This window comes from Lichenostomus cassidix, chromosome 5, assembly GCF_008360975.1.
Source record: "Lichenostomus cassidix isolate B80296 chromosome 5, HeHo_3.0, whole genome shotgun sequence".
NCBI classification, from domain to species: domain Eukaryota; kingdom Metazoa; phylum Chordata; class Aves; order Passeriformes; family Meliphagidae; genus Lichenostomus; species Lichenostomus cassidix.
Window position 1 is genome coordinate 51136453 of NC_139486.1, and position 12005 is coordinate 51148457.

Genomic DNA, 12005 nt, shown 5'->3' on the forward strand with positions numbered 1-12005 from the left:
AAAGGACACTGCCTGGTTTTTGGTTTATTTCTTTTACAGTGATATGATGTTGCTTCACTTTGGGGTTTAAGGTCTGAGTTTGAAAAAATTGGTAAAATACAGTAATAGAAAAGCTGTGATATATAAAAATATAAGCACAAGAGGGAGCTTCATTAAATAGCTCTTTGCTAGGCTTTCAGCACTTTCTGCATGATTCACAAACTGTCTGGTATAATCCAGTACTGTGATTTGTCAGACATAAAATATAGTAGTTTTTATCTTTCGATTTAGAGAATGAAAGCAGCCAGCAAAGCAGCATACAAATATACAACTAAAATACTAATAATTTGAAAAAAGAAAAAAAAAGTTTTTTTGGTCAATAAATATGTAAAGTTACTTCATAGTTATAGGTGACATTTACTGACAGAGTCTAAACTCAGCTTTCCTTTTCTTTTTTTGAGACATTGGAAGAACACGAGGCAGAAACAGGTATGAAGTCTAAAGAGGCCAGAAAGTATATTTTCAACAGTTTGGATGATATAGTGCACGTGAGTATTAAAGCCTCCTTCCTCTGCAAAAGGAATGTGTGGGAATGAATGGTGATTTTAAAACATTGTCCTGGTTTTGAAAGAAATGCCTTTTAGAATATTATTTCATTGTATCAGTCATATTCATTCTTTTTTAATGCTCTGAGGAAAATGCCTGGCTGTGTCAGCCCTTTGAGCTTTTAATAAAGATCTTCCTTTTCCATTACTTGGTACTTGTCCTTGTGGTGGGGGAGCCTTTTAATTTTATTATGTAAAAGCGATACTTTCTCTTCTGCTTTCTCTTCTGCCATTGTGGCAAAGAATAAACAAAGAATGCATATGGAACTTGCTCTGTTAACTGTATGATTTGCAGTATAATTCTGTTATCTTAACAATATAATTCTCAGCATAGTTTCCTCGCTTTTATTCAGCTTTATACCTCTCTGGTCAATAAGAAAAGGCAATTTTTGTTGGCTTTCATATCCTGAAAAAAGGATCAAATATTGTTGCAAGGTTGCCATTAATACATGCTTGAAATTGTTTTTTGAAGATTAGTTCTGTGGTTTGAGTTAAACCATATAAAAATCCTTATTCCAACTTCTTAAACTAAACTCCAGGTCCCAGACTGGAATAAAGCCTTCAGCAGTTTTTAACTGGGGAGGATGCAAGGAGGGAGTAGTGTGTGTGCTTAAAAAAAGTCACCAATTCCAAACCAACTGTTTTGGGATAAGACAAATTCACCATACCCCATGTGATAAAAATGCTGAATATTAGTATTTTATAGCAGAAAGCAATACCAGAAAGAGTTAAACTAATGTGCATGTCTTCTATCTATTTGTTGAATGCCAGGTGAACATGGTGATGGATTTGGAAGGAAGTGACCTGTTGGCAGAGAAGGCAGATAGGAGGGAATTTGTCAGTCTGTTGAAGAAAATGTTGCTTATTGATGCTGATTTAAGAATCACTCCAGCTGAGACCCTGAACCATTCTTTTGTTACCATGAAGCACCTCCTCGATTTTCCTCATAGCAACCAGTATGTAACATAGAAATCTCTGTTGTTGCAATTCATTTGTATAATAGTGTTGTTTCTTCTGCTATCAGAGAGAAAAAAAAATCCTTCATCATTTTTGCAATGTCTTAGAGAATTCTTTCAAGTGCTTACAATATTAGAAACATCTACTGGGTCAAGGAAACTGATAAAATAACTGTAGTTTTTCTCTGAAAGTAACAGTTAGAGCAGTAGATTTCTAAGTTGTTTTTATACGTGACTGTTCTAATTCCAACACTGCAGAAACTTGGGCTTGATATTTGGAAGTATGAGGAGCCCTAGTTCCTATCAGTCATTGAGGGCTAGGGTAGGCATTTCCTCTTGAGGTTAACATCTTGGATACTTCCTGTCATGTAGTAATTAATGTGGAATATATTGAAAGTTTTCTTTCAGTTCTGGAGTGGTGCATTTCACTGTGGATTTCCTAAAGTCCAAGCGTTTAACTGAAAGAGCAAGCTTTCCATCCATTTAGTTTGCTATCCTTCCTTTTGTACACAGCTGCTAGAAAATGGTGTGAGATGGAAGGAGAAGGAAATAGCAGTATTTTTCTGGAATTTAAAACATGCATTATAGAGGGCTTGACGTGACCATAGTAACAGCAGTGTTTCTGTTTTCCTACCTGTGAATGCCATTCTGTGGAACTGGGAAGTGTGGGCTTTGAACTGATTTTTTCCCCCTTGTTTTGGGGAATTGTGTTTTACATTTTACAGCGTGAAATGGTGATTAAAGCAACTTATTTTCTGGTTTTGACAGAGTGAAGTCCTGCTTTCATATCATGGATATTTGCAAATGCCGATCAAACCTGTATGACTTAAGCAATCGCAATAAAACATCACTTATGAGATCAGTTGCCTCAGGCAGTGCAGCCAACCTGACTGCAAGCTTTACCAAAATTGGTCCAGTAAGAAGTCAGGTAAAAACAGTGGTTTGTATTTTTCTCTTTTTTATGTTTTTAATTTATTTTTTTTTAAACTGCAAGTTCAATTAATGCACTATTCTAATTAATTTAATCATTGAAAAAATTACATCTGTTAAGTGGCAAAATCTTCTGTCTTTTACTCTCATTTTTTCCTAAGGTTTTCTTAAACAAATAATTCAGAATATGTTTCAAATTAAGTTGCAAGCTGGGATTGCCAGTGCTGTATTCTGGTGCCCTCCAGTGGCCAAATGTGATGGCTTCATGTAAAATGGATTTGAAATCTTGATTTTTATAAGTTGTTACTGCATAAAGTGGTGGGACCAGGTGTGTGAGAGATGTAGATTCACAATTCTAATAACATTACCTGTGTTGAATCTGTTCCCATAGGCATTAACTGCATCTGCCCACTCAGTTTTGCACCAAGGGATACCACTGCAGGCAGGAACTGCTCAGTTTGGTTGCAGTGATGTTTTCCAACAAGCACTGATTATATGTCCTCCAGCTATTCAAGGTATATTTATCTGTAATTATTAAAGTTCCTAAAATATGAGTGTTACTGCATGCCTGTCTGTTAGCAATATTTAAGTTTTCCATTGTATCCACTTAAAGTTTATATTTAAAACAACTTAATTACATCATTAAAAATCAGCATGTGAGTCAGATGCAGATACATTGCATCTTTCTGAAAGAAACAGCAAATAATCATCTGCAGAAACTGATTTAAGCAATCCAGGGCCCATCTTCATATACCACATATACACATATAAATGTATATCTGGGATAAAATAGAGGAACAAAATATGGGAGGTGAAGCAAGAAAGGAAGATGTTCTGAAATAAAGTTTTAGGGGAAACAGGAAAGATGAAGGGAATATCAGTGTCTTATAGTAACAGACGTTTATGGAAATGGGGAGGTAGTTTATATTGTTAGCTTATTAACTTGGCTTGATAATTTGCTTGGTTCCAAAGATGTAATGTATTTGTCTTGGTGATGTTCAGCTTCATACTGAGATCAAATCTTGAACTTGTGGAGTTTATAGGAAGCAGTTTTATTTAAGAATGACCTTAGTTCTCCCTCTACATTTTAAAGAAATCACACAGGATTCACTCTGAAAAGAAACAAACCAAAAATCTTCAACCTAAACTTAAATCCCAGGAAGTCTTAATCTCTGTAGATAAAGACAGGTACAGCAGACTTTATCAATAATGTTATTTGTGGCAGCTGCATTTACCTTGCATTCCAGAAACTCAGGGAAAGGTCTGAGTATTCACCAGGCAGTGTTGTGTAAAGCTGCTTCATACAGATTTTCTTCTGAGCAGTTAATTATTTGAATTTGTATATATTCTTTGCACAATGACATACTCCATAAATAAAAAACCCTATTGTTTTCATTATTCTCAGATGAACAAAGTGATTTATAGAAAAGGAAACAGTACAGGCAGACACTTTATCTGTGATCTGTGTACTGTATTCTTAATATGATGATAACTTTCCAAATTTAAATTCTGCTACAGCTGAAGTGAAGGGGATATATTGTTTTCATCACATAGGTGATGAGTTGCTGGCACAGATGAAAAGGGGATATTAATGGTATCTGGCACTGCTTCAAAGTTTCCCAGCTTGGCTCCTCTGTGGAATATCTGAAGTGCTAAAACTCTCTACTTCTGTCAGAGCTAGGATGTTGCTCTTCTAGATGGCTGTGGGGAAAAATATCAGTCAACTGCATTTCAAAATTAAAAGCTTTGAAGTATGTGGTTACAACTTAGTATTGTGTGAGAGAATTACATCAGATGAAAATGTTCTTTCATCCTGTACTGTAAAGATTAAAAAAAACTTAACCAAAACACTTATGAACTTTAGTGTAGTAATTCTTTAGTAGTGACCTGTGAACATCCATTCTTAATCTTTGACTAAAGCACAAAGCGTGAAAGGCAGTCAGAGGATGAGACCAAAGATATCTTTTCCTAGCCAGTATTTTCTTTAAGCATGGATGTTCTGTTGCAATGTCTGTTAAGAACAAATCCTCTTTCATTATGGTTTGACATTATTATGTAAGAAAAAAAAGTTATTGTAGTAAACATTGCAGCATTGCTATATGTGTGTTAGTTTTCTGTGACAATAGTGAAATCTATACAGGGCATGAGATGCATCTTTTTTGTGTCATGGTCTTGTAATATTTTGATGAAGGGAGGAATAGTATTATGGATTCTGTGCAAATATTTGATGAGATACACAGAAAATTTTACATTGTTTCCCACAAAAGAGATGGTAGCAAAGAGGAACATTATACATGTGGCATTGCCAGCTATAAAAGCTGAGAGGAATTGGTTTCAGCCTGCTGGAAACACAGAGCATGAGATGTGTAGGAGTTCATTCTGAGAAGCTTTGAAATTCAGTTCTGCTTACTTCTGTCTGCTTCCTTTCAAATTCTTTTAATGTAGTTTGTGATAAAGAGTAAATGCTTACCTCTGCAGAACTTTCTGCCAAAGTCATTCCACTTTCTAGTAGTCTGTTTCCAACTAGTAGCTATTGGCAATTCTTTCTGGAAATTACAGCTCAAATATTTGTGTAGATAAGTTATGGCACAAAAATCTTTTAGGTGTTAATTTGTTTGGCTTGAAAATCTAAATTATGGAATTATGTCAAACACATGAAAAAAATTGTGAAATATTTAAAAATTGTCCTCAATGTTTTTGTTTGCTCAGAAAATACATGCAAGACTGCTGTTTGCCTAATGCTTGGGTATGTTTTTTTTCCCTGATAGGAATTCCTACAAACCACAGCAAACCTGCCAGTTTCTCCCTGAGGGTGGATAATGCAGTTCCACTGGTGACCCAAGCCCACGCAATTCAGCCACTACAGATTCGAGCAGGAATCCTTTCTCAGGTTGGCTTAATTTAAAGCAAAACCCTTACTTAGTTAGTAAATGTTTTTAAATGTAGAGTTCTGTTGCAGTTCATCTCTGGTCTGCACTGAACTACGAGCAGCGAGGGTAATTTCAGTGAATTGCTTGTGCTGTAAAAACTTCTGTGCTTCCCAACAGACGTGGTCGAATCAGACCCAGCAGATCCTGGTTCCTGCATGGCAGCAGGTAGCGCCAGTGGCAGCTCCAGCCACATCTCTGGCCTCTGATCCTGTGGCTGGCCCACAGAGGCTTGGAGACTGGGGGTGAGTCCACCTGCTTCTGTGCAGCACCTCAGGGCTGGGCTTTAACTAGGACCATGGGTGCTGGTGCAAATGACTTGCAATATAAACCCGCCTTTCCTTTCCCTCAGGAAGATGATTACCCAGGGCACCCACTACAGCTCAGTGCTACCACAGCCTCTTCTAACACATCAGATAACCCTGTCTGCCCCTCAGCCAATTAGTGTGGGCATTGCACACGTTGTCTGGCCTCAGCCTGCAGCTACCAAGAGGAACAAACTCTGCCAGAACAGGTTGGTAGAATGTTTCTAACAAAGATAGGGTACCTGTTGTTGCTGTTTTGTGGGCAAGGGAACAACCTGTAAAAGTGGAGACAATTGCTCCTAGACAGTCTTTTGGGAAAATGTGTCCTTTCTGCCTTAGGTTTTCAATGTTATTTTGGTAGTAGACTAGATGGAAAAATACTTGTGACAGTAAGAGGTTTTAATTCCTTTTGATTAGTATGTGCCTGCCATGGTGGAGGGTTGTTCTTACAGGCTTTGGGCAGGTATAAGAGTATATTCAGGTAGATCCAATGTGATATTCCTAAATTGGCATGAGAGACGAATATATTTGGCTTAGGCAATTGAAAATAAAGAGAAACTGTATAACAAGGTTGCAGTGTGCCTTGCAGTCGTCTTTCATTGGTAGCCAAAAATTCTTCAGCTGCTTGCTGAAGAAAATAGGCCCCACTGCCATGCAAAGTACTGGCAATGGTGTGGGATGCTCCATAAAGGGGGAAAGTATGGGTTACATGGGCAGTGTCAGCAGTCCTGTATTAAGCAAGGAGTTTATCTGAAGGCTACCAGCTTTTGTTTTCAAGGAGAATCTTTGCAGGAAGTCTGGCTGGATTTTTTGTGCTTGTTTTTCACCCAAATGGGATTTTCATTTCTTTTTTCCTTTATAAGAAAGTGGAATTTTCAGTATACTGTATTCAGTGTTGTTTTAGATATTACATACTTTTTATCTTTCTTGTTAATGCCTGAAGCCATCCATGCCAAGTATTTTTGCCTGTGTTTACTGTTCTGTGTTTTTCTTTGGAAATTTGGTGGTTAAGCCTACATTGGGCTGTTGAAAACAGTCCAGTTTCCAGGTCTCTTGGCAGAGATTCGCTAAACGCCAAATGATGTGTTTCCTTCACAGGAGCAACATGTTACAAAACACCAACATCCAAACTTCAGCCTTTATCTCTCCAAAGATACTCAACCTGAAGGCTGTCAAGAGAATCAGCTGTATAGAAGCACAGGACAATCTGAACTCTGAAGGACAGGAGAGTGGCTGTTGTGAGGCCTCGGTCAGGCTGGCCCCTGATCCCTCTGTGCCCAGCACCCCACGCCAGGCTCTGTTCCTGGCCAGCTCCCCCAGCCCCGCCGTCAGCGTCATCACCATCAGCAGTGACACCGACGAGGACGACGTGGCACAGACACACTCACTGAGGGAGTGAGGAGCAGCCTTTCTTTTTGTTCAGCTTTACTTAGCGACAGCTGTCTTAGCACAGCTGCTGCAGCCAATGAAGCTGAGCTAGAAAAGGACAAACAATGAGCTTCTAAGCAAATTTCAAGAGTTAACTTCCTCTGTAGCACTCTTAACTCTGTAGCACTTTATTATTTGAAAGGAGCAACGCTGTCAAAAGTCTGCCTCATTAATCTGTGTGTGCTACACCTTTTCAAACCATAATATTTTTAGGATTTTTATACCCTATTTATTTGTTGAAGACCAATCTTGCTGTGTATGCTCAATGTTACCATTCTAGCAGTAGTATTGAGTAGATACTATTTCATACATATACATAGAAAATACTTCTGTAACAGTGTGAAAAGGTGAACCTTTGGGTATAAAAGCAGATGGTGGTTATGGTCTCCCAGAGGAATTTTCTTTCAAGAGCCATCAGAGAAGCATACAAGGCTTAAAAATTTAATATTTACTTGACTTCATCCTTACTTGTAATGATTCGGAACTCAAGGAACTTGTTTTAAATCTAAGCTTTGTCAAAAAGTTTCAAGGCTCTGAACTGCTGCAGTAAAACATTTTAATCTACTTGTTTTAGTATTGATTCAGTAAAAATATTATTTGTTTAGTAGGTTTCAAAAAATGCTTGTTTAAAAGAACACTGGAAAGGTTTAAAATCTGTTTTGGATGTAAAAGAAGCAAGGGATTGGATATTAATTTACATGTAAGGGGCCTTTTCTAAAATTGGACTCTTTTTTATTCCATAGTTGGACCTAAATGAGTGGTGGGTGAGAGATGGTGTGTTTGCTGACTGTGTTTTTGTGTGCAGGTGTAAAGGGAGCCTTGAGTGTGAAGCCTGCCAGAACACCCTGAACATTGACCGCGTGTGCTCCCTCAGCAGCCCCGACAGCACGCTCAGCACCAGCTCCTCGGAGCAGTCGAGTCCCTCTCCTTGCAAAAGATCCAACAGGTAACAAGTCAGGCTCCTTTCAGTAAAAAGAAACATCCCACTATACAGCAGACCCGGTTTATGCTAAAAAATGCACAAGTTTTGTTATGTTGCCATCTGGTGAGGGTAAATGATCTATTTAAAAATTAATTTACTGGCCTACAGTTCCACAGTGTAAACTGCTCTGTTATCATTCCTAACAGATCTGTCTTGCTGCACTGGAAGCTTTCAGAATACTGAATGAATGGTGTTTACACAGCAAATATAAACATGCTGCGTGCAACTTCCTTTAGAATAAAAATCTTCTGGAACTGCAGAATTGAATGAGTTAAAAGTAGGATGTGACAGATTTGGTTACCACATATTTTTTAATTTTTGCAGCCTCTGGTTCTCTCGTTGTATATCTTGTAATCTTTAATGACATTGATGCCTTTTTTCTTCTACCAAAAGTAAGTCTCACTTAGGTGAATACTGTTCATATGAACAGCTTTTAAATGTTTCTATTTTCACTGCCTCTTGTCTAGCTTGAGCCTTCAGCAGTTTCATTGTGCAAACTGAATTCTAGTTAGGGTTCTAATGAAAAAAGTTTGTTTAAAATAATTAAAGACTCTATCACAGCATGTATTGACAAGGAGGTGGAACTCCAAGTCTGTACAGGCAGTTTTATGTGTTTTAAATTTTGGACAGCCTGAATTAAGGATGCTTTTAATGGATAATTACTGTATATAAACCCTTATATAAACACAATCCTCTTGGCTCAAGAAAAAAAGGGGGTGTTAAAAGAAGAATTGAAAAAACAGCTTGTGCGTGGACAGCTCTGATACCCATTTGAAATTCTGCAAAGCCTGACATCTGTGGTGAACAAACCTCTGCAGTGCTGGTCTCTGAATGCACTGAAAGGTGTAGTGGGTTGTTGTTCTCTGCACTGTCCAGGATTAATCCATCACACAGATTTTTTGGGGGATTAGTTTTCTGTTAGGTTCCTAAACATGTCCAGCTCATTCTGCAGGCACAACTGCTAGATCCAGCAACAAGAGGCTAGTAATGCAGCACATGGATAGATTTTTCATTTTGTGGGGTGACACGATGTAGAAGATAATCCCAGACAAATTCCTGACGTTTCTATCATTTTGAAGATATTAAATAGAAAGTTTCCTAAGTTAAATAGAGGGACTAATCCAGGTATATTTCCCTGGTCCTGTTTTTAAAGCTTTTGTCATATCTGATTGTAAAAGAAGAAATAACTAGAAGCAATTGAAGGATTTTCATTCCAATAATTAAATTTTAGTAAATATTTAGATAACAAGATGTGTCTTATACTGGCAGGCATCAGGTGGTCTTACTGGCTGGTAGTTAATACTGTTAGTACTTTGATATTGTTCAATATAAAATCATCCAAAACTTCAGATAAATTTTTATAAAGACCTGCTTGATTTTATGGTATTTTCTTTGAATTGCCAGAGACTGACCTGTAATTTAATTCCCTTTGAAATTCAAATTTATTCCACTAGTGGAGGAATGTGTTGGATTCTGGTTTCAGTAGCATTTGACTTACGTTAAGTCATATAAATAGTAACTTGAATCACAAGTTAATAATATAGAAGCACAATTAATTGCTCAATAATTGTCACAGCATCATTATTGGTTACTTAAAAATCTACTCAGAATTACCTGGTTCTGTTGGCTAAATCTTCAGGCTTTTGTGTTGGCCCTCATAGTCTCAAAGTACTTCTCACAAAAGAATTAATTGTTATAAATGGTTTTATTTATATTGTCCTATTTTAAACTATGCAGTAAGCACATGTTACATGAGCTGTAAAATCACTAAGGGAATTGACCATATGTTTAGGCATTAGTGAATTCACTGCTGTTTCTTGTATGCTTTAAGTTAAGCATGTGTTCCATCAGTTTGTAATATAAAAAAATTATCTCCTTTCTCTGAGCCTTGCAATTTATTGGTAGGATGAGTTTGAATGTATGTGCTTATATGATTACAATGTATCTTTTTTATCCACCTTTGAGTAATTTCACTTCCATAAATTTTATGTGTTAATTTAAGAAAATATGTTTCTGTCATGAAAATATCTTTGTTTCATTGCAACACTTTTATTTTTTGACAGTATGTCAGATGACGAACAGGAAAGTGGATGTGACACAGTGGATGGTTCCCCAAGCTCAGACTCCTCAGGACATGACAGCCCCTTTGTGGAAAATGGCTTTGTAGACAATAACAACAAAAATAAGGAAGCAAGAGCCTCAGTTAACCCTGAAACCAAATCAACTGTTTGCACAGTAGTGGTACCACCAATGAGACTTGAAAACAGTTTACATCTTGAGGAACAGATGGTGAATACAGGTAAGTTAGCTCGGGTGTTTTTTTCTGTCTGTGCCAGTAGATAAGAATAGAAGTTTCAGTATTTATTCAACACATTTATATATATATATGAAGATTTTGACCTACTCATACAACTGCTAACCCATAGTAACCACTTCTAAATGGTGTTAGGGTTAGACTTTAATTAGTGTATTGCATTATTATTTCTTCCTGCCTGCTTAAGCAAATGAAACCTTGTCTACCTTTTGCCAGAAGAGAATAGTGACAACAAAAGCATAACATTGTTTATTTCTGTCTTGGAAGATGCTACCTGCCAGCCACTGAAAAAGGGTCGGTCTGTCCTGGGAAGAATAAACCAGTCTTCTGTTGTAGGAAACCGTCAGCAGAAACTGACATCAGCATTCCATCTGCAACATGGAAACTTCAGTCAGGTATGTGCACTCACATCTAACAAGCTCCAAACTTGAAGTTGGAGAAGTTGAGTTCCCAACTGAATGCTCACAGTTTATGTTGCTGTCAATGGCAGCTGCAGGTTTTCAGCAGCTTGATTAAATAAGTGTTCAAGTCTTGAAAAATGGATTGCAATTTCTGGGCAAGTTACAAGTATCTTTCATTTTGGGTCATTTTCTTAAAACAGCTGACTCTGTTTTAAAAAATAATAGAAAAGCCACACTGGCAAAATTGTCAATGCTTACACAATATAAAAGCATAAGACAAAAAGAAAAATTTGTTAGCATTTATTTTTCCTACATCCAAATGCTAAAATACTCAGTGTGCAGTTAAAATCTGCAGCTGTATCTCAGTGTTGTTCTGTCAGTAGTGTGCATGAAAATGCTTTTAGTTTGAGTAGCCAGAGATGAGATAGATCTTAGCAAACCCAACTATTTCTTACCTTTTGCCAGGTAGTGAAGCTGGAGTGGAGATGGGGTTGTGATTGTAGTTCCATCCTATGTGAGAAGATACCCAAAACTAATTTAAAAGTTACTTTTATCATTGCCCAACAACACAGTAAATGTGTCTGCTGTGGCTGCGAACTGAAGTTGACACGACATCAAGCTTAAGCCCATTTTAATTAATTAACTTCAAGCTGTAGCTGCATTGAACTTTTGGTTAGATAGCTGGAGGTACATTAATGTGAGAGCAGTACCTGTTAGTGTAAGTCTTGCAGAGAAACTGTGAATATTGTAAGTTAAATACTAAATGAAAGCATGCTATGTGTAGATAAGAGGATTTAGCAATAATGACTTGAATAGTTTAGATTGAAAGAAACATTTGGGTGGGTGACAGAGTCTCCCCTTCTGCATGATTATGCAAAAGGATTGGTTTAATTAATTCTAAGGAAACCTTAATATGATCAGCATGGTATTAATTTTTAATCTCGTCAATGTCTGCAGCTCCTCAGCCTCTTGGCAGAAAGTGTAGAATGTTATTTTCATTACAAAAATTTATGCTGATCCTTCCTTCTTTGGTAGATGCCCTATGTAGTTTGAAGTCCGCATCGTTTAATGGGAGTAATTGATTTTTAGTCTTTTCTCTTTGTAATTGTTAATGATTGCCCCATCTTCCTGTGATCATAGCCCTAGACTTCTGTTTGCCTAGTTGTCTCAGATATTTT

At 37.2% G+C, this 12005-nt stretch overlaps 1 protein-coding gene across 4 annotated transcripts in view; it reads left to right on the forward strand.

Moving 5' to 3' along the window:
* Window positions 1-12005, forward strand: part of HIPK3 (homeodomain interacting protein kinase 3) — a 66963-nt gene that overhangs the window by 50477 nt on the left and 4481 nt on the right. For all 4 annotated transcript variants that reach the window (XM_085063043.1, XM_085063045.1, XM_085063046.1 and 1 more), the window contains exons 5-15: window positions 441-527; window positions 1356-1540; window positions 2309-2468; window positions 2862-2985; window positions 5239-5360; window positions 5518-5642; window positions 5750-5911; window positions 6801-7097; window positions 7936-8076; window positions 10176-10411; window positions 10694-10821. In XM_085063043.1, coding sequence (XP_084919169.1) covers window positions 441-527; window positions 1356-1540; window positions 2309-2468; window positions 2862-2985; window positions 5239-5360; window positions 5518-5642; window positions 5750-5911; window positions 6801-7097; window positions 7936-8076; window positions 10176-10411; window positions 10694-10821 — 1767 coding nt within the window. The remainder of the gene's footprint in view (window positions 1-440; window positions 528-1355; window positions 1541-2308; window positions 2469-2861; window positions 2986-5238; window positions 5361-5517; window positions 5643-5749; window positions 5912-6800; window positions 7098-7935; window positions 8077-10175; window positions 10412-10693; window positions 10822-12005) is intronic.